The 27663-nt window shown below is 40.9% G+C and overlaps 1 protein-coding gene across 9 annotated transcripts in view; it reads left to right on the top strand.

Annotated features, from left to right (window-relative positions):
• The window catches only part of LOC125460896 (voltage-dependent calcium channel subunit alpha-2/delta-4-like), a 403518-nt gene that overhangs the window by 330324 nt on the left and 45531 nt on the right, over positions 1-27663 (top strand). For 8 of the 9 annotated variants that reach the window (XM_059652381.1, XM_059652382.1, XM_059652384.1 and 5 more), the window contains 5 exons: positions 2645-2720; positions 4931-4983; positions 16371-16426; positions 18488-18508; positions 19366-19483. In XM_059652381.1, the coding sequence (XP_059508364.1) occupies positions 2645-2720; positions 4931-4983; positions 16371-16426; positions 18488-18508; positions 19366-19483 (324 nt within the window). The remainder of the gene's footprint in view (positions 1-2644; positions 2721-4930; positions 4984-16370; positions 16427-18487; positions 18509-19365; positions 19484-27663) is intronic. The other variant, XM_059652383.1, reaches the window with a different exon arrangement.

Genomic DNA, 27663 nt, shown 5'->3' with positions numbered 1-27663 from the left:
AATTTTTCAGTCAACTGCCATTGCATTGTCAACGTTAAAGAGATACATCTCAGCACAAAGTTATCATGACCTACATGAGGAATTCACCCAGTTCCTCCATAACATTGGTAGAAGGACAGGGATTTGAAATACTTTGCTGTTCCACAGGGTATAATGATCACATTTACCTACACCTTCAATAATCAGGACGCAGAATTCTCCAGAGCCAAATGTGTCAGTTTTGAACTTCATAGCTGGCATTTGCAACTACTAATCCTCTGCAGGATTGATCTCACTGAATCATTACAGCTAGCTCTTTTGAATGTTGATTCATAGAAATTGTGTGTAACATGGGAATAATAGGCCAGTCAGCTTGGAAATTAATAGGATTGTCTGGAGTGAGAGAGAGAGACCATAGAGTGCCACACCTCACAAGGTGGCAAGGAACTTTCAAATGAATTGACTTAAAAATGAAGAAATACGTTATAAACTAAACTGTGATCTCCTGGGAGTCATTAGTTCAAAGCAAAACTATGAATCTGAAAATCAACTGGTTGACTATAAACATTTTACTATTTATCCTTAATGAACAATTGGAGACTGAATCACAGATCTTCTAACTTCTGTCTCTTTTCACTCATTTCTCATTTCCGATCTGTGAGTGTTGCATTGTTATTTCTCTTCACTTTTGGTAACCAATAAATCCACTCTTTCATCACCTGAAGAAAGCCTACTCAAAATGGTATCTTTTAAAATATAAATTCTTTTGGTATAAGAAGGGTATCCACAAGGGAAGGGATGTTTTCTAAGTGAACTCATTGCAACCAGTCAAAGGGGCAAGGTGAATAAAAGGGAGCTAGTTCAACCCTCCTTATCAAGGAGCTGACAGTTTGGAAATTACATCTGAAATCATAATAACTTGAAAACCTCACTCAGGGTCCAGCGGTTACAAATGTTTGATTTTGTGGCATTTTTAAAACATGTCCAAATTGAAGTAACTGGCAGTATCACATAAAGGCAAAAAAAGGAGCCAGAAAATAACTGTTCAGAATTTTACAAAGCAAAATGCACAGACAAGCCTACAGAAATACAACTATAAAAGACAAGATAGATTGCTACCTGTAATTGATTGAACTACATCCCACACCCAACCCCCTTGCCCTTTGGTGCGACTCTCCTACTGAACTTGTTCCTGTCTTTAGTCTTTGAGCTGCACCTAAACTCACTCTTCTGCTATCTCTACAAAAGTGTTGGTGGGTAATGTTAATAGAAGTGAACATTGGTTTTTAAGTTATTTTAGTTTTGCTTATAACAGTATTTGCTTTTATTTGCATTTACATTTTTCCTGTATCCTAAAAGAGGAGGAAGTGATTTATTATGGGAATGCAAATGTAGCCAGAAGTATTACAAAGGCACCTTTAAAGGTATCAAACAGATGGCGCAGTAGTCTAAAACAAATGAAAGCTTGACAGATTTTACTGTTACTTGCCACTGATAGCATCCTGGAATTCATTAAGCACTTCTGTAAGTTTAGTCTGACAGATTTCATTAAAATTTATCTCTAAACTTCCTCAAACAGACTTTACCAATAGCAATGCAAAGGCAGAATACTGTGGACTGCTGGAATTCTGAAATAAAAATACAACTTGTTGAAAATATTCAGTAGGCCTGGCAACAATTGTGGTGACAGAGACAATGGATAATTATTCACCTGAAACCTTTGGTGGAATTCTATCAACTCTGAATTTTTCTAGCTCTGGGACAAAATCAGTCCCTGACCTCAATGATGTTGGCTAACCACATAATAATGTGATCTTCTGGAATGGGGCCAATCAAGAGGCCACTTGTGTCTTTGTTGGTGAGTTAAGGACAATGGGCAAGAGACCCAAAGTGGAAAGGTCAAACAGTAGGATCAAAAATTTGAACTGCCGACAAAGGATGCATGCTACTGCTAGATGTCCAAGATGGCGAGGTCATTTCAAGATGGAGATACTCTGTAATGACTTGCGTAAATTTAAAAGACATGGCCACACTTGTCAGGTCATCATTGTGGAGGTTTGGTTCCTCGAAAGTATTCCAGCATCCGAGCAAAATTGCCAGAGGCAGATTTAACACATCTACCGCTTTGCAGCAGCAAGTAGTCATTTACACCACTTTTGGAACTAATTGAGAGTTAGTTGGTTGAAAGCTTTGATAGTTCCCTGGCCTGCCTTCAGGTAAGGGCAGACTTCTAGAAAATCCCAATGGCAAGAACAGTTTGCTTTTGATTCATTCCTAAAGTTGCCTAACTGACTGTTGCTGTATGGCAGGTAGCCATAGCCTCATCCAGTATGTTTGCACAAAGGTGGGGCCTAGTCAGGAAATCAACTCCATGTGTTGCCATCAAGTTTTTACCCCTATCGTTTGCCAGGCTAGAAAGAATCTGCCCATTATTGTGCTTCTCTCTCAAAACTCTGACCTTTTGATAATTTCCAGCATTGTTTTTGGTTTATTTCACTTTCAGCAGGCTGTTAGCAGTACAGCCTAGACAATTATCACAGTGGTCTTTTGTAAGTCTCCGCCTATAATGTTTCAGGTTTCTCTGCAAGCTTTGACAAAATTAGCACTGTTTTGTTGTTTTGAACTGTATGCAAATAAGTAACCCTGTTCTTATTTCTAATCTTAGGGTGAAACTTTATGATTACCAAGCTATGTGCAAAGGGGCCACCAATCACCACAGTGGATCTCAGCCTATGCTCAGTGTGAGTATCTATCCCATAATGACATTGTTGTGCTTAATTTAACATTCTTGATTGTTGTGCTATATTCATAAAGATTGTAAAAGTATGTGTCACTGGTTACCAATACAAATGCAACAACTGAGCAAGCAAAATTACCTCTTATTTACCAAAGATCATAAATGTGTTTGCTTGTTCCATCAGAATTAGGATGGCAGAATAAATACCTCCTAACGCAACCATAAGCAATTTTATTTAACAAACAACTGGGCTGTTTACTCACTGCAAAAGAAAAGTCCAGTTTGGGTGTGGGACTTATTTACAGAATGCTTCTGTTTTTGATGTCAATCTACTCAGAGCATTAATCTATTGATGGCATCCCTGCAGCAGAGATTGATGGCACTACAAAGGATGAGCATTGCAGAAATTTAATTATGAGGTTATTTGGCCTGTCATGTCCGTGCTGGCCCTCTTAAGAAGCAATTTACCTAGTTCAACAAATAAACTGACAGACAAAAGGATTTTGGCATTCTTGACAGTTTGGATTCTGAAGTAATTCAAGACCCTACAGTATCCACACAGTGATCAATGCACTTTGAACAAAGTGGGTGTACGAATTACGTTTTCCAATTGACCCAGTATAATTTTACATCCTCTGTGTTAACCTCAGCTCTTTACACTGAACTCAGTGGCACTTCACAACAGCTTGTGAAATAAGACCAGGATAAGGCCATCAGGCCTCAGAGCTTGTTCCACCAATCGCATCATAATTGGAATTTGACATCAACTTCATTTTGCCAGGTTAACATTTTACTCTCTTAATTTCTTTAATGTTAAAAAAATGTCAAAAACTTCAATTTTAAATAAATTCGGTAACTCAGCATCCACAGGTAGAGAATTCAAAAGTTGCACAAACTCCTGAGAGAAGAAATTCCTCTTACTGTCATTCTTAAATGGCCAAGCTTTTGTCCTGCCGTCGCTTCGGGGGTCAAAGACCTCTTGACTCTAATCTTTAAAGCCCTCTAAGATTGTTATACATTTCAATAAGGTCACTTCTAAGTTTTCTAATCTCTAGAAAATAAAGGTCTGTTCTACCAACTTATTGTGGGACAACCATCTCAACCCAGGAATCAGTTTAGTGAACGTCTGTCTCTCTCTGCCTCTCGCTCTCTCTCCCCCCGTCTCTCTCTCTCTCTTTCTCTCTCTCTGTTTTCTTGGGTAAACAATCTAAACCTATACGCCGGTGTGTTCCTCCCAAAGCCCTGTATAATTGCAGAAGACTTTCTAACATCTTGCAATTCCTTCAAGTTAAAGACCAACATACTGTTTACTTTTCTAACCGTTTGTGCCACATGCATGTGTACTCCCTGTGATTTTTGTGCAAGGAAAACCAAATCCGTCTGAGCTAAAAATTTTTCATTCTCTTACCTTTTCCAAAATATTCTGTTTTTCCATTCCTCTCACTAAAGCGAATAATTTTACACCTTGTCACGACATCTCCATCTGCCACCTTTATTCCCCATCACTAAATCTCTTTACAATCCCTTTATATTTGCTGTACAGCCTACTTTCCCACCTAATCTTGTCAGCAAAATTCAAATTCACAACCCATTAAGTGAAGATAATTCTAAATTTATCCCAAAATTGGTTCTAGGATCTCCAGCCAATGAATATCTATTTTATTGTAAATATTGCAAATAATTTATAATTCTTTCATGTGTATTTTGTTTGGGATAAAGCCAACAGCATGGTGGAGTAGATGCCAAAACAAATAGCCTCCAGTCTTTCTGAATAACGTATAAGGTCCAAAACTCTAGACTACAGCAATCAATGCAAGACTCGTTTCCGGGACTAAATTAGATTTTATAGATTCACCCATTCCTGGCAGGTTTGTTGTGTTTTGAAGGTTTCTAAACCAGTTATTAGAATAAAGTCAGTGTTCCTGACTTCTGGGGCATTTGCTATAGTAATTTTTGAGAACTGCAAGTTACAGTCAACATAACTTTGCTGCTGTGCATAAGGTATTATTATTTCATTCACTTTCACATACAGTCTCAAATAATCCTCACATGAAACAATTAAAGAAGTATTTCATCATAGTGTGACTTTGTACCAACAGAAGTAAATTAAGTTTAATCTCCTAGCTTTATCCAAAGTAGTTTTACAGCTAAGGTATTTTACAGACTGAGGTATTTTTTAGTAGTATCTAATTTCTTTTTTGGTTCTTTCTGTAGCCTTTCTACGTTATTTTGGCTGCTCTAAAATGGTTCCTGAACAATTTATTCATGTACGTACTCATTATTCTCAAACTTGTTATGATAAATGCTTCAGAAGATGTTATGTATTCCACTTTGTATAAAGCCATCAAAGTCACCTTCCGTAGTTTGAAAGAGGTACTCTTGTCATGGAATACTATTTGTTAAATAGTTGTTAAACTTGTTTTTTAAAAAGGCACAGTAGTGTCAACTCTGTTGAGGTCTTTTGCAACTTCTGAGGCAGCAGAGTAACCAAAAGTCTCTCGCATCACTTGCAACTGCTACATGATCTATCATTTACCGATTCTTTGGTATATCGACAAGCAGAATAGGTTTTATGACCTTTTTGTACTACCAATAAACAAAAACAACTCGTACACCATTTTGACAAACTACGTTTCTAATTTTTCCAAATGGCCACATGCAGCAAATCCATAGAGATAACAAGTGAAAACTTACAGTGCTGACCTGCATTCAGGGAGTGGCCAAGGCAAAATGGCAGTGAGCTCCAGTATTTTGTTGCGAAAGAGGCAATGAAACCAATTTTGTATTTTTCAGTCTTACAGTGGTAGGAATGTTCTCTCACTCGTGCAACTTGGCTGAAGCTGTCATCAACATTAACAATGTATTTTCAGGAATAAAACTCTTTTGATGGCAATATTCCCCTGTCCTAAAGGCTGTTGTGTGTTGCATTGGAAGCATTGACTCCAAACCTCTATCAGCCTTGATAAGAGTAAAAGCGTTTTTACCTGAGAAAAAGCAAGAATTGCTACCTTTGATATTAAGACATTTGAATGAGCATAGGGTCAGAGAAGGTACATTTTCAGTCAATTTTTCATCCATTCCCACTATTACCCTGAGTTTACACAGGGGCTTGAGATGAGATTCTCAATAATGGGTTGCAAGTGATTTTTAACATGGACCATCACTCATTACCACCCATATTACTATCTAATCTTCTCCTGCTCACCCAGATAGAAACAAAGAGCTGAGAATTCCTGACATGAAAGTCTGAGCAGTTATCTGGCAACTGCACCTCACCACTTTGGTCATCTATTGCAGACACTCAGCAACAGCATTGCAGGGCACACTCTTGGGTAGCCGCCACTCACACCATCTTCATGGCATTAATCAGTACCAGCCTCACATCTCTCATGGCACACAGTACACTTCTGCACTTTATTATTGCCATTTCAATAAGTCACCACTGTTACTTTCCATTGTGTTATAAATAACAACCGCACAATGGTGCTGAAAATGGCTGCAACCACACCCAGACAGAACAGGGTAAATTCTTTGTTCTTTAAGGGAGAGGACCTCCCCTTTTGAGCAATGTAAGACCGTCAAAGGGCAACAGCATAACACAAACATTCATACACTGAAGCTAAACACCCGCAAGCACTAAAAGAAAATAAAGAGCTACAAATGCTGGAGATCTGAAACAAAAATAGAAATTGGTGAAACTGAACAGGCCTGGCAATATCCATGGGAAGAAAGCATGGTTAACGTTTCGAATCCAGTGACACTTCATTACAACCTGAAAGCACTACCTGCATTGTGAATCTTGGGTATGAGCCTACTGTGAGCTGTCCAAATCTATGCCCCAATCACTCGTGATCATAGCATGCACATAACAAATTCATTCCACCAATACTTGTGACACCGTAGCAATTTTTCTTATCAGGAAAGATAGTGCTTAGTTGTTCAATTAGCAGTCACATGCAATTTACCCATTGCCTGCATATGGTGCAGGAGCTGCTCACACTTCACACCTTCATCTATGGAGAATCAAGTTATGCTAAGGATGGGTGGGCTCCATATCTATAGTGTTGTAATTACAGAGACTTGTACACACAGATGATGGTGAAAAGAGAACATTTGTGATAATGTATTTACAACGACATGTCACCCGTGCCACCTATCTGTCCTCAGAAACTTTTCTCCTTTCTTTCCCTCCTTATCAATGACCTTATTAACAGCAAACCTCACCCCATTAATACGGAGCTTCCTATCATACCATCCACCACGAGTAAACTAGATTTCAAGAATTCTCAACATGGAAGTTAAAGAGGGTACACCACCAGCTCCAAAGGACATTGGGTAGCAACATCACAGAGAACACTCCAAAAGCACTAACGCATCTCACATCCACAAAATTGGCATCTAACATGTGCAGCTTCTAAGACTCCTCATGGCATATCTTTGACTCAGTTAGAGGACTTCAGTGTTGCACCTCAAGGCATGATGACAACCATCATTGTAATGCTACAGCAGGACACTCTGGGCTCAGGACATGCATCCAACTTATAGACTGAACCAGGTTCTATTTCCATGTCATTTGCTTGCTGTTCAACATTCACTCACTTTGAGCCTACCTGGATGCTCACAGCATTTGCATTTGATTTTGTAGCTTGGAGTTTGGGGTTCTGGTTAAGAAATGCCATGCTGTTTGCATCTTCCCTGTGAATTCTTTGAGTAAGCAGTCATTTAAGTTATTTTCTGTTTAAAACGATAATAAATGTGTTGGAGTCAGGTACTCTCAAAATGGCTCAACTGTGGACCAGATTGAATGTCCTCGTCTGTTTTTGAATGGTTATCTTTTTATTGTAGTACCAATAATCAGACTGCTAAAAGATAGAGAGAAATGTTGGGCTGAATTATCCCAGCCCCTGAGCACCGTGGAAATGATGTCAGTTGGGACAATAAAGTGCAAACAGAAAAATGACCTTGAGGGGGATAAAAAGTCCAATTTGCTTCCCAGGCCATGAATGATGAGATGAGAATCTTGCCAGTGAGGAGTCAGATGCCTACTTGTATTAATTAATATTCATCATTAACTATTTTTGCCTTACTTATATGCCCCAACACCTCGGAGACACAGGTAGTGACCACCTGCACACCCTGTCTATGGAGCTAGGCAATGGATGCACGCTGGCATCATCGACTCATCATGGTACAGTTTAGACTAAGTTGAAGATCAGTTCTTCACTTAAAAACTGAAATTAGGAGTTTACTGACATGTTTCATTGCAATGCTGCTGCCAGGTGACATCTGGCCAGGGGCAGGCAGCCATCTCATGGATTGGACCAGAGTGAGCCTCTGGACTCTTCGCTTACTTTATGGGTACTCACTCACTTTGCACCTATTTGGATGCTCACAGCCCTGCATTTTTTGCACTTTTCAACCTCATTCAGAACTTACAGGCTTAGAGTAATTCTGCCTTACCTTGCCTTCCAGCATAGACATAAAGCCAGCATACAAGTCACGATTATCAGCAGCAACAGTAAGTCATAAAATCATAGAATCCCTATAGTGTGGAAGCAGACCATCAGGGCTAATGAGTCTACACTGACTCTCTGAAGAGCATCCCACCCTGACCCACGGCCCTACCCTATCCTTGTAACCATACATATCCGACAACTAATCCACATACCCCACACATCCCTGGACACTATTGGCAATTTAACATGGCTAATCGACCTAACTGGCATGTCTTTGGAGTGTGGGAGGAATCTGGAACACCTGGAAGAAATCCATGCAGACACAGGGAGAATGTGCAAACTCCACACAGACAGTCGCCTGAGAGTGGAATCAAACCTGGGTCAGTGGCGCCTTGAGGCACCAGTACTGACCATTGAACCACTGTGCCGCCCAAGTGTGTGGACATTTTGCTGCATAGCATTGTATTACATCAATGTTACACCCACATCATGTGCCAGAACCCTATGCAGCACACTGAATACGATTCAGCTTAATGGCCATGACTCAAAGTCCAAGGACACAATCTTCAATCAAGTCAAATGGAACTGTCATCAGTCAGGTGTGTCACCATTGTAGGTCAAAGGCATCATCTCATCTTATCTCACCCAGGAGCTTAGACTCAATCAGTCAGCTGCTTCAGCTGTCAGGGTCAAGGGTTTCATATCCCGGCAGCCCAGAATGTGGGCCATGGTCAGTCCTGCAGATCCAGTCCAACCAGATTGGGAATTTGTGGTAAATCAATCTGGAAGCTGCCCAGGTATCAGTTAGGGGTCTGGTGACTCACTAAATGGAAGCAGTCCTTGCATATTGGTTGGAGGAATGGGCCACAGTGAACTCACTGAAAGTCATTGGGCTTTATGAGAAGGCATCCTGTGATTCAGAAGATGGGCAAATCTTTTGTGGGGACTGGAGGAAGCACACTGGAATACAAAAGAAATAACAATCATGAAGGGATGCAATTCAACATATAAGAACAGGAGATAATGGGAACTGCAGATGCTGGAGAATTCCAAGATAATAAAATGTGAGGCTGGATGAACACAGCAGGCCAAGCAGCATCTCAGGAGCACAAAAGCTGACGTTTCGGGCCTAGACCCTTCATCAGAGAGGGGGATGGGGAGAGGGAACTGGAATGAATAGGGAGAGAGGGGGAGGCGGATCGAAGATGGAGAGTAAAGAAGATAGGTGGAGAGAGTATAGGTGGGGAGGTAGGGAGGGGATAGGTCAGTCCAGGGAAGACGGACAGGTCAAGGAGGTGGGATGAGGTTAGTAGGTAGATGGGGGTGCGGCTTGGGGTGGGAGGAAGGGATGGGTGAGAGGAAGAACCGGTTAGGGAGGCAGAGACAGGTTGGACTGGTTTTGGGATGCAGTGGGTGGGGGGGAAGAGCTGGGCTGGTTGTGTGGTGCAGTGGGGGGAGGGGACGAACTGGTCTGGTTTATGGATGCAGTTGGGGAAGGGGAGATTTTGAAACTGGTGAAGTCCACATTGATACCATTAGGCTGCAGGGTTCCCAGGGGGAATATGAGTTGCTGTTCCTGCAACCTTCGGGTGGCATCATTGTGGCACTGCAGGAGGCCCATGATGGACATGCCATCTAAAGAATGGGAGGGGGAGTGGAAATGGTTTGCGACTGGGAGGTGCAGTTGTTTATTGCGAACCGAGCAAAGGTGTCCTTTTGAACTCAGTGCTGGTTTCAAATGGATCGCATTTCCAGCATGGCAAGGGCTTTAAGCTGCAGTCTATCCCCCCCCTACCTCCCCACCTATACTCTCTCCACCTATCTTCTTTACTCTCCATCTTCGGTCCGCCTCCCCCTCTCTCCCTATTTATTCCAGCTCCCTCTCCCCATCCCCCTCTCTGATGAAGGGTCTAGGCCCGAAACGTCAGCTTTTGTGCTCCTGAGATGCTGCTTGGCCTGCTGTGTTCATCCAGCCTCACATTTTATGATATAAGAACGGGAGACAATAATGCATTGGAGGCAGGGAATACTGCACTAAGTGCGGTCAGTAACAGTAACTGCCACAACACGAGGACTGCACATCATGATTGTTGGGATTGCTCAGCTGTAGCCAATTGCTCAGGGAGATGAAAGAATTAGGTGGGAATATATAGAAATTCAGAACTGATGCAGTCAAAACAAAGTGTAACTAAGAAAAGAGCATGATGGCTTGTACCAGCCTCAACAGCTTCTTCTGGCAGCTCATTCCATACATTCACCATCCTCTGCATGAATAAGTTGCCCCTCAGGCCCTTTTATAGTTTTCGCCTCTCACCTTAAACCTGAGCTCTCTAGTTTTGATTCACCTATTCCATGGAAAAGACCTTATCTACTAACCCTAACCATGCCCTTCATGATTTAGTAAACTTGTATAAGGTCACCCTTCAGTCTCTGACTCTCCAGGGAAAATAGCTCCAGCCTACTCAGCCTCTCCCTCTAGCTCAAGCCTTCTAGACTCGGCAACATGATTGTAAATCTTTTCTGAGCCCTTCCAGGTATCACAACAGCTTTTCCATGGTAGGGAGACCAGAATGCAATCTTAATGTGATCATGGAAGATCAAGCACCTCAAACAGACTCATACCTTATCAATGGCCTTTAGGTTGGCACTGTATTTGTTGAAGAAGTTGGTATAATTTGTCAGTCTGGTGCTGAACTTCACAAAAATGTCTCCCAGACATTGCAACAGACCCCACTCACTGAGATGCTCTCTCAAGTCCCCCAATAAACCTCTACAACATTCAGAACAGCAGCCATTGTTATTAGGTCCTGAGGTCATACATGATTACTTCTGCTTCACTGAGATGTCTGTAATCAATCTGTAATGACCAATGACATGATCAAGATTGCTTATGACCAGGATTTGTTTGCCACACAGTTGTCATTGGATGTACTTCACATTTAGAATTTGAGGATTATAGACATCTTTCGTCTGTACTTTGTCAGTGCCTGATTAATGCAATTACCTCTTGAAGGGCCTCATGTTGCTCACAAGGAGACCTTTCTACCACAGATAGAAAAAAAAACACTTATTTCTCCTGGCAATACAGCACCGGTTTGATCGGGTTGAATCACTGATCCCTGAGCAGACCTGACCTGGCTGGCAATGACCTGAGACAGGATTTTGTAATCTGAATTCAGCAGTGAAATTGGTATCCAATTTCCAATTTCCTCCCTTCCCCCTCTTCTGCTTGTGGATGAGGATGATGATACTTTTTCTTATGGATTCACACATGATACCAGCCAAAAGCATTTTGTTGGACACCTCCAGCAGGTCTTGGCCAATCACGTCCCACAAAGCTGAATACAACATAGCCAGTAAGCCATCACTTCCATGAGTTTTATTCATTTCAAAGGACTCAAGGGTCTTGATCTGGTCATCCAGAGATAAAGGCTGGTCCAGCCTCTTTCATGTGCTGTCATCTAAGACCTCCATGATAGAGGTCAGGAATGATTGGCAGGATGTACTGCCTGCAAGCTTCATGTCACACAGTCAGACGTAAAAAAAATTTCCTGATCCTCAAATATTCAAATAAGATGATGTTGCCAAGACACATTCTTCCCTCAGCTGTTGATCAGAGCTCTTCCTGTGTACCTTCTGGAAGAAGAAACATGTGTACATCTCAACCATGGTGTGGACCCTAGACTGGAAGATTATCTTGGAGGCCTCCGAGGCAGAGAGTGAGGCTTGCTGGCTCTTCACCTGCTGGAGGTCATCTCTGACATCAACCCTTATCGTCTGCAGCAGGAGTAGGTCCTGCATGGTCTCACACACACACAACTTCTGAACACCTTTGAGGATAAACAACCTCTTGATGTTCCCCATGATTTCCTACTAATCTGCTGGAGAAGCAAAGAGGGGTTTCACAGTCCTCCAACCTTTGTAATCCCTATTGGGTTCTTCAGTGTTTTCTGGATCAACAGTTTCAGGTTCAGCTTCGACATACCTGCAGCTGACAGTCAGCCAGCAGGAGGCAGTGGTCAGAAAAACACTGACTTGACATCAGTGGATCTGACTGACAACATGCAGGACTCAGACAGGATATCTATCCTTGAGTGGCTAGACCTGTCTGGCTGTATCCATGCTGCACTCTGTCTGCAGGGTGCTGAAAACGTCATGCAGTTTGGCGACTTTAACCATTTCCATCAGAAATCCGGATGTGGCATCTAATTTGCTGTCAGCCCCTCCGGATTATCCACCTGCATCAATGAGGCAGTTGAAGCCTGCGGCTAGAATGGCTGGCCTGGACGTAGCCAGCGGCATAGGGAGGATGGCCAGCTACTCGCTGTTTACCACCAGGGCATACACATTAATTAGTCTCAGGGGAGCATTCCTGTACATAATGTCTGCTACAAGGAGGTACCCACTTACCACTTCCTTAACTCGCAGATAGTGAAGTTGCCTCCTCACAGCAGAATACCCAGGCTGGAAGAATGGCAATCATTATCCCCTATCGCAAAGTGGGCCCATAGTGCAACCATTCCCAGTTTTAGAAACGGGAGGTCTACTTTGACTTTGGCAAGATAAGCCAGCATGGAAACTCATCATGTAGTAGATTTAACAATACGCATGTTACTAGTGGCAATCTTAAAACCCATTTTGAGTGTTTATAGAATTACCTATCGAGCCTATGGCCACTCATCTGCAGTCTTGTCACTGGAGGCTGCCTGTATCCCTGTGGTGTGGCTGAACTGTTGCCCTCTCCTCTCAGATGCTGACTGCCTGTCCCAGGGTCCTCACCCCTCCTCTGTTCCCCTCTCCGAGATGTTGACTGTCCATCACAGGATCCTCACCTCAACCCCTTTTCTCAATGATACTGACTTTTTTAATTTCAAAAATATACCTTATTCATGAAATATCTGTATATATGTAGATCATCACTAAAGCAGTTCAGTTCCGTAATAGGGAAGTAATCTTTTAACCTCCCTTCCTCTGATCACTGGTCAATGGCACATCATGAAAGTAGGATGCCCAACCTGAGTCACTTGCTGTGCTTTCCAACCCCTTTCTTCTTGGCACTGCCATCTGCAAAACAACACTTGGCATAAATACATTTTTAGAAGCACTCCAGAATATTTCCTTGCTGCTTATGAAATTGAACATTCATAATACAGCTACTAAAAATGTTCAACCAGATTCATGCTTTTCTCTTTAGGTTTTCTCGGGGCGCAGCTGCCCCCTTCAGCATACACAACACTTCAACAATGCGCTTTGAATTTACTCCCTGGGCCAACCTTGTCAGTCCCAATAGCAGGTTTCAGTGCCTGCCAAATATCATCTAAGATTTGCAAATACCACCAGAGTTAAAATCCAGGAGCACAACACTGATGTTAAAATCAAACATATCTTCTTTTTTGGCAACAGGAAATATCGATAATTTTTCATATTTCAATCTAGCAGTCAACATTTTAGATGTAATCTGTAAACTCAGGTTTGAATATCTGTGAGCTTTGTAGATGGTAAATCTTTAGACAAGCAAACTGGTGTGTGTTGTTCTGATTTGACTGAATGTTGTCTGCTACAAAATATCTGCTTTTGTTGTCTAGAAATCATCTGCTGAAATATTGGTGAATCCTGCATATTCCGGTACCATGTTGAAATAGCTTTTATTGATGCCAAATCAGTTTTTGTTAGGGTTTGAAATAGTGACTGAAAATGAAACTAACAGTGTTTTGAACAGATGCATTGTTGTTGTTGTGCATTGTGGTGTAATTTGATAACTGAGATAGAATCCTTTCCAGTTACCAAGGTATCACAAGCCACTAATTTCCATAGATCTCAGAAAAATATCAGTTAGCTGGTTTAAGAAATAAAATTCATGAGGACCTAAATATGATGTGGGGATAGACTCACCATCATTCCTTCTGACACAGACAGCATACAAAATGCCTACTGCCTGCTTGTTTACATAATGTGCATCTAACATTTAATTCAATGGCTGCATGCCTGTGTAGGGTGCAAAGTTTTGAGAAGCCAGCATAAAATCATGTTAGTATATGTCTCTGAAAAGGAGATGCATTTTGTCAGGAGAATGTGCTAGAAATCGTTGTAAAAATTAATTTAACCCAAGGAAAATACAAGAATGGCACAATGTGACAAAGAACTATACCCAAGGTTCTTCAACACTGGAAGTATCAGTGCAAGAAGTGGGCAGAGGAAAAGTGACATCTATCCAAGGACAACCAGATAGGCATTGCGAATGAATTGGGACCCTATATCCAGTATGACAATTGCCAAAGTGGAGTCTCAACGACCTAGACATAGTGTATCATATCAATAGATTATAACCTTGCATTATTTTTTGAGATATTGAACTTTTAATTATGATGTCCTTCTCTTGAAAGAAGATATCCAGTCAAAATATGACTGTGGATCTAAACCCAGGTGTTTATCTGGTAAAACCGTTTGTCAGTATGTAACTTCAATCTACTCTCATCCTGAGAAAGGAAAGCTAGTTTGTGTTCCATGATGCTGTTGCTGCTTCCCTGGACCGGAATCTCTGTAATCTTTGTAATGCTGCAGGTATTCAGAGGTTTGTAGCAGTCCATCAATATGTCTTCCAACATATTACAAAGATTATTGACACATCCATCAAGGAGACTGCCTGTAGCATTATAGGGCACAAGATTGGTGCCCCTCCTACTGGTGCCACTCTGTCAGTGCTCCTGCCTGTTGACCAGCCCGCCCATCGCAGTGCGTTCTATTGGTAAGTCAGGCCAGCTTGAACCAGAATTTCATGAAGCCATCCTGCAACGCCAGCTCCTTTCTCCCCAACTGTTAGTTGTGCTACAGCTCTTGGGATAGCACCGCTGTAGAGCACGAGAAGATTTAAAGCAGACAGAAGGAAGGACTAAGGAAAATCATCAGGATAATCACTCGAATTTTGTACAGAATATTGAATGGTTTAGAAATATTGTTGGTTTGGAGTGTTTGCTTTGTGGTAGCATTTATGTCAACTTTCCTTCTCCATCCTCAGCGTAATAAGACCAGTGCCCTTAAGATATTGAGGTTGTACAACATGCAGTGGACCACCACAATTCAGATCATATTTCAAATGATTCCACCAGATGGCCGCAGACAGTGGACCCGTGTTACCCGTGTGCTCTATTGTGTTGTTCCTTTTTCTGTTGCAGCCTGGCTTTTGCTGTAAACACACTGCCCAACTGCAACTGACTGTTCACGAATGTGATGAGACAGATAGTAGCCAATAGCCTTCGTTGCTCAGTTGTAACCATCCAAATTCTTGTGACGACTCAGATGCTAAATATTACAGTGTACCCGTTCAGAATAAAGAGATTCTGACTGCTGCAAGCATGCCAGACATTGTCTTGCAAGATGTGCTCAGTATGAGCACATGCCATTTGGACACTTTTTGGTCATGCTACATCTTTGAATTTAGACATAACATCCACAAAGTGATGTGTGAATTGAATGCACTCAGCACTGTTGGGAATGTATTTCCCTCGTCTTACCAAAGGCAGCTAGTGATCTCCCTTTTCAAACAGTGGATGAAAAGCTCCAAGACAGTGAGTTGCTGCCATTCCCAGTCTGGAAGGAGCCAGCATGAAAAAGTCTTGACCACTGACATTGTCCCTGACCTTGTTATGGCAGGAAGTGTTACCTGCAACCAATGGCCTATTTTGTTTAGTATCTTTTTAAGAGGCCTTGCAAGCCTCTCCAAGAATGAGGTACCTGAATTGCTCTCTACTGAGGGCTTTCTCTTCCTCCTCCTGTCTTCAAGAAGGCCTTCTATGCCATCTCTGCATGTTCTGTCATGTTATAAGCCAAGAATGAATGAAATTATGACATCTAATGATTGGGAAAAATCTTTTAAAATCAAAACCAAACCCATTACAACTCTCTCTGAAAACTTTAACAGATTTAAATAGCTCTGAAAACCTCCAGATACTCTAAGAACATGACAAACTCCTCAATAGCACTGGTAGGATTTTCTTCCTGCTCCTGAATGCATATTCAACTATATAAGATTAAGAGAGGATGTTAGCTGAAGCATTCAGTTTGGCACCAGTAGAATCAAATCAGCATTACACACTAACTGAATTAACCATCTATTGTCTCTGCATTCTTCTAGCATATCTGAAGAATTTATCTTGTAAGGCATCTTTTCAGGAACAATAATGTATCTTTGAATGTTGCAGATTTTTCATTGAATTCAACCTCTGTGATCTGTGGAATAGGGAAGGTTTAGTGAATGGTAAGTCAAAGAATTTTCATATGTTTGAGATTATCTTGAAATATAGGCTCCTTTGAGGCTAATGCAGCAAAGAATATACTGAGGAATAAGGAAATGGAAAAAGACTTTAACAAATATTTATACCTGTCTCCACAGTAAATGACACAAAAAGCATGCCAGAAGTAGTGTGGAGCCAAGAGTCTAGTGAGAGTGAGACTTTACGTAAATCATATTAGATCAAATAATTAACTTGGACCTAATGATCTACCTCCTAACATTCTGAAAGCGACAGTCCCACAAATATTGGACATACTGGATGTATTCTACTGAAATTATCTCAAGAATAATCCCAATGGATTGGAAATTAGCAAATTTACCCTGTTATCAAAGAAGGAATAAAGAAAATTCTGTAATCCATTTTTAAAAGGCTACAACAAGACATTTTGAAAATTAGATAGAATCAACATGATTAAATGAAATTTTATTGTCGATATAACCAGGAAGTGATATAAAGGGTACCAGTAGATATAATACATTTAAAGTTTCAAAAGGCTGTCCTTTGAGTGCTATGAAAGGTTGTTAGGCAAGAACTCATGGGCTTGTGGGTAATGCTTCAACATGGATAAAGAATTGGTTAAAGGACAAAAAAGAGAGCAGGATTAAGTAGGTCATTTTATGACAGGGGTGGCACAAGAAGCTGTGCTGAATCGTCAACATTATTAACTAAGTTGAAGGAATCAAGAACACTATATCCCAATTTACTTGGTGGGAAAGTAAGCTTTGAGGAGGACTAAATTTTCCCTTCACAATAAGGACAGGTTTGGAGCAAAGAGGGAGTGCTCGGTAAGCAGCAGGAAACTACATCAGGAATATTCCCACAGCTATCCCCAACCTCGGGTGACTTTTCCAGGGACAAATTGCCCGTCAACATTCCAAATATTTGGCAGCCAATAGCTTTAATTAAGGCCCAGATAATTTAACACTGACAGAATGATATAGGCTTTGTTTGTGTCCCCAGCAAAGCACTAAACCAATAAACTACATAGAGGTGGCCCACACTTGCTAAGCCAAAGATTATCAAAGCCTCCTCTCAAATTTGCAAAGATGGGCCCACAAAGCTGAAACGCACCTACAAGGTGTACTGCAACAATTGACCGAGGCTCCTTAGGCAAAATCTTATAAACCAGCAATCTCTAACCATCTGGAAGGACAAGAGGAGCAGATACATGGGCACACAAGCACCTGCAAGTTTCCCCCCAGCGCTGCTCAGCATCCTGACTTGGAAATATATCAGCATTCTTTCAGTATCCCTAGGTCAAAATGCTATAAGTCCCTCCCTAACAGCACATGTTCATGCTGATCATATATCACATGAACTGCAACGGTTTAAGAAGACTATTTACCATGATCTTCTCAAGGCCAGTTCAGGATGGGCCATAAATGGTCAATAATGCCCACATGCTGAGGATTAATTTAAAAAGTCTTCTCAAAGCTATTCAGTAAAGCTTTGGTCAATTTCTGGGGTAATGGATTGTCCCCAGAGGAAGATTAAGCAAAATAGGTGCACATTCTCTGGTGTTTAGAAGGACAAGACATAATCCTGTTGAATCAGCCAAGAGACTGAGGTGAATGTTGAAAGTATTGAAATAGTTTGTTATTTGCAAACTTGACCCTCCCAGACCCAGGCAGGCAATTTGAACCCAAGGTAAAACAGCAGTAAGAATGTTGACATTCAATCTTAGTTATTTTGAATATTTATTTGAAATAAACTGAAGAAAGAAATAAAGTGATCTAAAATGTATTAATAGCTGTATAAGCATATGAATAAGATCATTTCAATTATATTCTATATGAACAAAAGTTCCTGTGTATGTCTTCCTGATGCCCTCAAACACAGAATCCTCCCTTGGGCCTCTGGCTGTCAGTCTGTTTATCTTTGGACCCTAATCGCTTCTTGTCTCTGTTTCTCTCATACATATTTTCCTCATGAATCATTACCCTATACTTTATCATCCATCTGTGACTGTGATCATCATGTGAACTGCTATCATCCTTTGCTAAAATGTGATGCGATCTGTTCAGCCAAAACTGTCTTCCATTTTGGTAAGTAACTGTATATTCAACATCTATGAGGTCATCTTCATCTCTATTTTGTTAGAATAAAATCAAACTGCTTCCATTAGAAATTCATCAGATTCTAATTAATTACATGAATGTGGAATTTCTATAACAATTGAGTCTTAATAAGTTTTACAGTACTTCCTCACGAGGTTATATTAACCAATGCTTATCAACGCTTACTAATTGACACTATCTTTTAAAATGCTAATACTTGACTAATTGGTGACATTGAAGGGGGAGTTTCAGTTAGCAAGCAGGTGGGTTGGGGACAGGTGTAAAGAAAGAAATATCTAAACCTGACCTTGACTCACCTCCAACCACGTGAACTTCCTGTTTTCTTAAGAGTGGCTTGGCGGAAAGACAACTAATTCATCCTTTGGTGCCAGGTTGGCCAACTTAACGGGAATTTAGTTTAAAACCTATGGGGGCTGGGCTTGGCAAATCTGGCAGGTAAAAGGAGACAGGAAAGAGAAGGTTCATGAGGCAAGTGCATTGACAGAAATGCTTGTAGGACATGCACAGAAGGAATGTTTCATCCAAGTTCAGTAAGCTTTACCCCCTTACAGACTCCATGATCTCCAACTTCTCCCATTCTTTTCATCTTTGACTCCATCCCAACCATTTCTAACTCATCCCACATTCCGTTTTCACACGTAGCAAGACTGCCACCACCCGATCTGTATGTGTTTGCATCCTCCCCCATTCTGTTGCTCCCACCACCAACACCAAGCAATCTCAGAAATCTGGAGGCCCAAATTGTTAATCCCTTTATCGAAAAAACCAATTTGGTATGAATTTCACCCTGAACACCCATGTTTATGCTAATTTAATTGTTGCAGGTCATAAGCACCGGAAAGTGGAGGCCTTTCAGCCCTGCAACACGGAATATCCAGCTTTTGTGCATGATGACACGATCAAAGAAGCAAATGGATTTGTTGAATGTGGAGACTGTCAGAAGTAAGGAAATTATTTCATGTCTTTATATCCATTTGGAACTGGAATAGATCATTAATGGAGCAGGAAGAAGAATAATAGGAACAGACGACTGTAATAGGACACTCCATTTATCCAGTCCCAATCTTTGAAAGTAACATTTATCAATCAATCTGCTGTAACGCTAAATCAGGCAGAATTTTTAGTGGCCTGTTCACATAATGTAGAGCTTTGCTGTCCTTGCCATCACTTGCAACCACTGACCAGTTCCCCATCAGACAGTCAACTCCAAAGACAATTTAGGTTTCCAGTCAGGTACACCCAAATCAGTGACCACCACAGCAGCAGGTAGGCACACAATCAGAGAGGGACAGGGATATGTACTGTGAGGCATCAGGCTTGGTTTACTGGAGTGGTGGGATTTATTAGAAGGGAGTGCGAAGAGGAAAACCATTCAGTGGACAAAGGAGAGATGATTAGAGGAAGAAGGAAGGGAGACGGATTAGATGGAAGGATGAACAGCAAATCAATCTTACGCGCAGCCAATCCTTACATGAATGGCTGGGGTGTCTAGTGAGGAATTTTGGGACAGGGATGCTCAGAGGATTGATTTAGTTGGAAAAGCTCAAAGGGCCTGCAATGCGATCAGACGCCTTGAGGATAATATCATTAAGAAGGGACTAGACCTAACCGTAGAGGATCCTAAGATGGACATCCAAATTCACGAAGTCAGTGTGAAACCTCTTACCATACGAATCCTACGAGTGCCTTATCTCAGTAAGAGTGCAACAGGAAACTCAGTGGAAACCACAAGTAATGTTAAAAACCTGCGAGGCTCTTAACCTTCTTATCATAGGTAAAAGTCCCAATCTGCCTTTTAGAATTGGATTAATCACCCATCTACCTGCCAACCTGAGTTAAAGTGAGAAATGGATGAGTTGGAGGCAGCTTTGAATCTGGAAACAGTTTCTTGAGACTGTTATCATGGACCACAACCTGACTAAAACATAACTTATTGTTTAAAATTCAACCCAGCATCTCTACCAAGATATTGATTTGAGTGATTAGTGGTCTGGTTTCTGCAGTTCATTCTCAAACAAATTGTATTATGTTTAATATTTTGTGATGTAAATTGTTACCTTAATCACTTCATTCCATATTATTACATCCTATACAACAGATTTGTCCCACGTTTCACTACAGTTTATGTAGTTTACTGTTATGCTGTGTTTATATAGTTCAAAGCTTTGCTTAACTAATTGCCTTTGAAAGGTCCTTAGAAAAGTACGTTTTTACCCTTTTTATTTCCAGTTCCAGCTTTGAGTGAGTCCAGGTCAAAGTTAACATACTTCAGAATCAATGCAGGATAATACTGTATTTGCAATTTGCTGAAACCTAATCTCAGAAGGGGAGCCCACCACTGAATCACTGTAGCAATTGCATTTCCCATGCTCACTATTTGTGGCTGTTTCTTTTCTAGCATAAACACGCCCACCTCAAAAACTCTCAATGCTTCAATATCTCTTCTACATAATTATATTTTTCTGTTAATGCCACTTCTCTCCATGTCTCAACCTCACCGCTTTTCTCTTTTACAAATGGAAGTAGATCACCACAACACAGCACTTAGCAACGGAAGGAAAATACCCTTCCATCATGGATTATGACCCTTTGAGATTCTGGATATCTCTGTCCAAACGTAATAAAATTTGAGGGAAAGGGATATGCACAAAACGTTTATTATTCCATTACTCCCTCCTGCACATCATATCAAAATGGTTTCACATTATTTCTCCTGAAGCAAAAAAGCAATGTCACACTAGTATCAAACTCTAAGGCTTTTTCTTGTCAGTGTGTCCTTTTCAATTTTTGAAGGATATTCTCACAGAGCCAGAGCCATTCCCTCCTGAAACTGGGTTACGTGGGGAAATAGCAGAGTTTTTAGTATTCTGTCACTGTGTTCACCTTAGCCATTCATCACTTCAAATACAGTCATTTCAGGAGCATTAGGTAGCTTGCAGAAGCGCAGCACGAATCTTGAGTCATAGAACATAGGTGAACCAAATCAGGAGCAAGTGAAAGACGACCAGCAAATCTGTCAGAAGCCATTGACATTGCCTATTTTGTACTGTTGACTGCTGATAACAAAAATATGCTATTTCAGCATGATAGATTATTGAGGTCATTCATGAAGCTCTCCAGAAGCTTCCAAGAAGTAGCAGCTAGTAAAGAGAAAGCCAGCAATCAACAAATGGGGATTGAACATGCAGGATCCTTTGATAGAGCAACTACAGTGACAATTGCATCATTGGATTTAGTGATCAGTTAGGCCAAATAGGCACGAGACTAGATAGATTTCTATGTTAGTATTAAAAATATCTTTTCACCATCAAATTATAAAACAAAGCAGAGATACCAAGTAAGGTTGCAATAGACTCTCTTTCTTTCTCCTTCTCTCTCTCTCTCTCTCTCCCTCACCCATACCCAATAACAACATTTCTACATTACCTTTACGCCAGCCAGTGGGCAAACTGAGATAATGGGAACTGCAGATGCTGGAGAATCCGCGATAACAAGGTGTGGAGCTGGATGAACACAGGAGGCCAAGCAGCATCTTAGGAGCAGGAAAGCTGATGTTTCGGGCCTAGACCTTTTCTAGAGTCTAGGCCCGAAACATCAGCTTTCCTGCTCCTAAGATGCTGCTTGGCCTGCTGTGTTCATCCAGCTCCACACCTTGTTACCTCTAGAAGGCAAACTGAGTCAGGTTATTCCGATTGCTCTGACATTTCATAGCACACCATAACCCCTTCTGGAATCAATATTTGAAGACATTGAAATATAGTTCAATCTCAGCTTCATGCACTGGAAATATGGGTTAGTTCATCCTCCCTTGCAGTTAGGAGTTCATGTAAAAAGAGCTGTAGGATGGGTAGCAAGATGACCAGGACGTCACCACAGAACAACTAGGTATCAGCGAAATACCATGGTATGAAGAATAATAATTGACGTTTTAATTTCCTATAGTAAGGAAAATGGATATGAGAAGAGAGCATAATAATTGGAAGCATTCATTTTGTATTGATTGCGGGATGGAACTCCTATACAGGAAGTTGAAAAAAGTAATCCTTTCTATGCCAATGAAGCAGATGATGGTTGCTCTGGAGATAGTAAGGTAAACATCTTTAGCAATGAAGATGGAGACAGGAGGCATTTACAATGGCAGGCAGCACCTAGTTCTTGGATTCATGACCCCCAGGCCTGCTTTGTGGTATTTAATGGCTTTCTGATAAGGGTGTGAGTAACAAGCGCAAATCAATCAATCTCATCCTTCACTGTTCTATTGTGAGGATGTGAATTCTGGTTCCCCCCTTTCTTTCATGGAGTAGGGTCCATTGGTTGGAAGAAGTGATTCACAATACTTCAAGGGAATTCTAAACCATGGCAGAAGTGGAGTCTGGAATAAGTAAGTTCAAAGGTGTTAGCAACTTCACATGGCACAATGTAATAGCACATGGTAAGTTAATTACGCTTTTCATATAGTGATAAATGAAAGGGCTTTGTTTAGAAGCAGCCCTTCTACATTTCAGGAATTTTGAGATCTAGATTTTGAACAATCAATTTTTCCCTCTTTTTTTAAAATTAGTAGTCCTGTCATCTGTTCAGCCTCTAGAACCATTAGAACTGATAGCCTTTTACTCCAGCTTCTCCAAACATTTCATGCGTTAAGCCCTAGCGATTTTGTTGACAGAGTTGCCCTATAGACTCGCATTATAAATGCCTGACCAAGCTAATGAAGGGAGTATGGAGGTGTATGGAAGTCAGGGATGTGCAACAAGGTGCCTAATACTTATTAACAAGGCCAATGTTCCAATAAACAGCAGTGGGCTAACCTGCCCATCTCAACAGCCACTTGCTTTTGCCCATGTCTTCAGTCTGATTCTGAAGGCAGAAACCTCACTCTGGCCGATCCCACCTAGTTGTTGTAAAAATAGCCTGGGCAGATGGAGGAATTGCAATGTTGGGAAATAGCCCAACTTGCTCTTCCCATCTTGAGGACGAAGATCTAGGCTGAAGTGTTAGCTTTAAAGATGGAACACCCTTTTGGGATTGGGAGGAGTATTTTGCACTGAAGTACCTGGCATGAAAACAGAAAATCATGAGTGCAGAATAGAAACTACTTTTAGAAATTTTTGTTAATTTCAAGAAAAGACCTCCAGGGGAACTCAGGATATGGTCATTACTCAACGCAGTGAAAAGAGTTTCTTTCAAAGCAACAGTTAAAAATTATCAGGTGTGCTCAGCAAAACAATGAAGGATGTTGCAAGTAGTTCAGAATTAATCTTCTGAATTTAAGACTGATCCATAACATATCTCTGTGATGTGGGTGCACGGCTTTAGTTTTTGATTACGAGTGTCATGAATATGCACTTTATCCAAAACCACTGACTTACATTAAACATCACCATTAACAAGTGAACGGTGGTTCAGATCCTATCTGGTTTAAAATGCTTCTAATTCTGAACTCACATCGCTTTCTAATTTTGATCTCTCCTCAGGCCCTCTCTAAGCTCATAGTATTCATGAACCAACCTCTTACTTCTTTAACTCTATTCCCACTAAACTGCTGACCATCTAATTTTTCCTCCAGGTCCCCTTTCCGGCTGATATTATTAATAGTTCTTCTGGTGTTGTCCCTCCATCTCCTTTAAATATTCATCTGCAATAGTCTTCTGTAGTCTTCCAACTCCATAGGACTGGTCTCATCTGGTTCCATTTGTATCTTTCTAATCATGGATGGCATATCGTTTGCAATGGCTTCTCTTGCTGCTCTCATCATTAATTCCGGTGTCCATCAATATTATGTCTTAGCCCTTTCATATTTCTCATCTATATACTGTTCACCTATCACATCTGTACTCACTAACTTACATTGGCTCTAAATCAAGCAACATTTTCATTTTTAAAGTCACATCCTTGATCACAAATTCCTCATAAGTCTCAGCCTTTCCTTTATCTGTAATCTCCTTCTGTAATCCCACAGCCTTCATAGATACCAATGTTTATCTGATTCCAGCACCTTGAACATTTCAAATTTTATTATTGTGGTCTTGTCTCAGTTGCCTAGACCCTGTGCTCCAGACTACCTTCCATAAACCTCTCTGTCTCTTTTTAAACATATCTCCTTATAAAACCTTTGATCACTTGAAGTAATATCTCTTTGTATAGCTTTGTGCCATACTTTATTTTATAGTGCTCCTAGGAAGCAACTCAGGATGTTTTATTATTTTTAAGGCATTATGCAAACATAAGTTGCTGTTGTTGAATGTATATAATGTGTCACATATGGTTATATATACACGTTGAGCTGTATGCATACTAAAGCATGGTTGCTGATCCAGAATCTGCAATTAGCATCAGACGGTACAGGCGCTAGTTCGTTTTTACCTTGTCTAATATGAAGAAGAGTGAAGTGCAAAGAAGAAGCACATTGTACCGAGGAGAAAAAAAATTAATTAGCAGATGGAATTGATTTATATTTTTCTGAGGTAACCCTGCCCTATACATAAATCCTCTCTACAGTCTTTATTTAATGTTAATTAGTATTGTCTAGTGCCTGTAACTAGAGCTCAGAGGATCTTGCTGTTTCTGTTATTTTACTATGTTGGCATTGTGGGTGAATTTTTTGCAGTTTCCTGGTTTGCAGTGCCCTCTGCAGGAGAATACTGTCAAACACCAACATTTCACTCATCGACTACAGTCCTGAGTCAGACTAAAACAACACTGCACAAAGCTGCACATGTTGATCTCTAAGAATTCCTCACTCTTTAAGGTCAATATAAGTATATTCTCACAAAAGTAGTCTCAAGTGTTGAATTGTTTGACTTTACTCTAATTTTATTAACAAGTCAGTACATTTTTCACCTTCTGATACCAAGCATTATGACATAGGTAGAGAATCAGAAAGGTTTCCAGCAGCATTCAGCCAGTTCTGTCTGGCTGACATTTTGCTCAAGTAATCTAAAAATAATCTGTTGTTCTTCTTTCTTACCATTTTGTTCTACCTCCTTCTGCATCAGATATCTATTCAATTTTCCTTTTTAAAAATACAATTATATCTGCCTCAGCCACTCTCTAGAATAGCAGCGGCTCCCAAGTGCTAACATCCCTCCTTGCAACAAAAATGACCTACCAATCGCTCCTCTCTTTCAGTGATAATTTTCAATTGATGATTCCATGTCTCTGGTTCTCCAACAAAGAAAATGTTTCCTTTTCACTTTACCAAAGCTCTTCATTGTTTTCAAAACCTTTATTATATATTTGATATTATATCCATTTTGTGTTTAGGTGGCTGGGCTGCAGATACACTAAATTGCATCTGTCATTTTCCCATCCAAGTAACATGTCCACACTCTCCTCATTGTCTACTATAAACAATCAACAAATCTCAAGTTTGTGTTAAATGTACCCAAGTCCAAATGATTGGCATACACCTAGGACCCAACATTAACCTCTGGGGTACAGTACTTTCAACCCTTCACCATTTAACATGGGTTCCACTTTATCAGAAATTGACAAATGTCAGTTTTGATGTGCTGCATAAAGATTTTCTCTCAGTGAGCCTTATCTGTTTTTTTTAGATTAGATTCCCTGCAGTGTGGAAACAGGCCCTTTGGCCCAACAAGTCCACATTGCCCCTTGGAGCATTCCACCCAGACCCATCCCCCTATAACCCACACACCCTGAACACTAGGAGCAATTTAACATGGCCAATCCACATCTTTGGGCTGTGGAAGGAGACCCACGCTGACACGGGGAGAATGTGCAAACTCCACACAGACAGTTGCCTGAGGCTAAAATCAAACCCCGGTCCCTGGCACTGTGAGGCTGCAGTGCTAACCACTGAGCCACCACGCCATTTTCTCAAGCAAGCTTTACATTTGTTTCATTACCTATGCACCACAAATCAAGTGGCACCCACTTATCATATTCTCCCACTCACAACAGGCAGAAGTAAAAATCAGGAGGTTTTGCAAAACCAATAAAATGAACAAGTCAAACCCCACCTGGAATACTGTAATCAGTTTTGGTTCCTTTATCTAAGGAAAGACATACTGGCATGAGAGGCAATCCAGACAAGGTTTGCCAGATTGATTCTTATGGGATCCAGGGGGGATTTTCTTGTGAGCAGGGGATGAATAAATTAGTCCAGTGCTCTTAGACTTTAGAAGAATGAAATAGCAATATATTAAAATATATCAAATCCTTAGCAGTTTACCTTAGGGTAGATGCAGAGAAAATATTTCCCCTTGTGGTAGTGTCTAAGATCAGAGGGCATAGTTGCAGAGTAAGAGGTCACCATTTAAGACACAGGTGAGGAGGAGGATAATCATTCTGTGGAATTCTTTGTCAGGGACGACTGTCAAGGTTAGGGTTTTAGGTGTTTTCAAGGCTGATAGACAGATGTATAATCAGTAAGTAAATAAAAGGTTATGGAGATAAGACAGGAAAGTGGAGTTGAGGATTATCAGAAAAGCCATGATCCCATTGAATGGCAAGGCAAACTCATTGGACAAATAGCCTACCTCTTATTATCATTGACTGGCCACTTCTGACACCTTCTGGAACCCCCATGCCAGCACCTTCAAAGCCCATACATGCCCTGGTCTTCTTTCTATTCCTCATGGATGTAGTCATCACTGGCTGGGCCAGCATTTATTGCATGTCTATAGTTGTACTTGAGAAGGTGCTGGTGAGCTACTTTCAATAACCTCAGCAATTCGTTTGCAGTTGGTATATATACAGAGCTATTAGAGAGGGAGTTCTAGGATCTTAACACAGCAACAATAGAAAAATGAGAATATATTTTCCACTCAGGATGATGGAGGGTATCTTGCAAGAGGTGATGTTCCACGTATTTGCTGCCCTTGTACTTCTCAATGGTAGTCATTGGTTTTGGAAGGTGCTATTTTGAGGAGCTTTGGTGAATTTCTGCAGTGCTTCTTGTAGGAAGTCCATACTGCTTCTACTGAGCATCAGTGGTGAAGAGTGTGAATGTTTGTGGATTATTGCAAATCAAGAGGTTTGCTTTGTTCTGGATGATGTAAAGCTTCTTGAACATCAGGTAGGTGGGGAGTATGCTGTCACACTCCTGACTTGTGCCTTGGAAATATTGCACTGGTTTTAGGGATTCAGAAGGTGAGTTG

The sequence above is a fragment of the Stegostoma tigrinum genome, chromosome 18 (assembly GCF_030684315.1).
Source record: "Stegostoma tigrinum isolate sSteTig4 chromosome 18, sSteTig4.hap1, whole genome shotgun sequence".
Lineage (NCBI taxonomy): Eukaryota > Metazoa > Chordata > Chondrichthyes > Orectolobiformes > Stegostomatidae > Stegostoma > Stegostoma tigrinum.
This window is presented reverse-complemented; position numbering and strand designations above follow the sequence as displayed.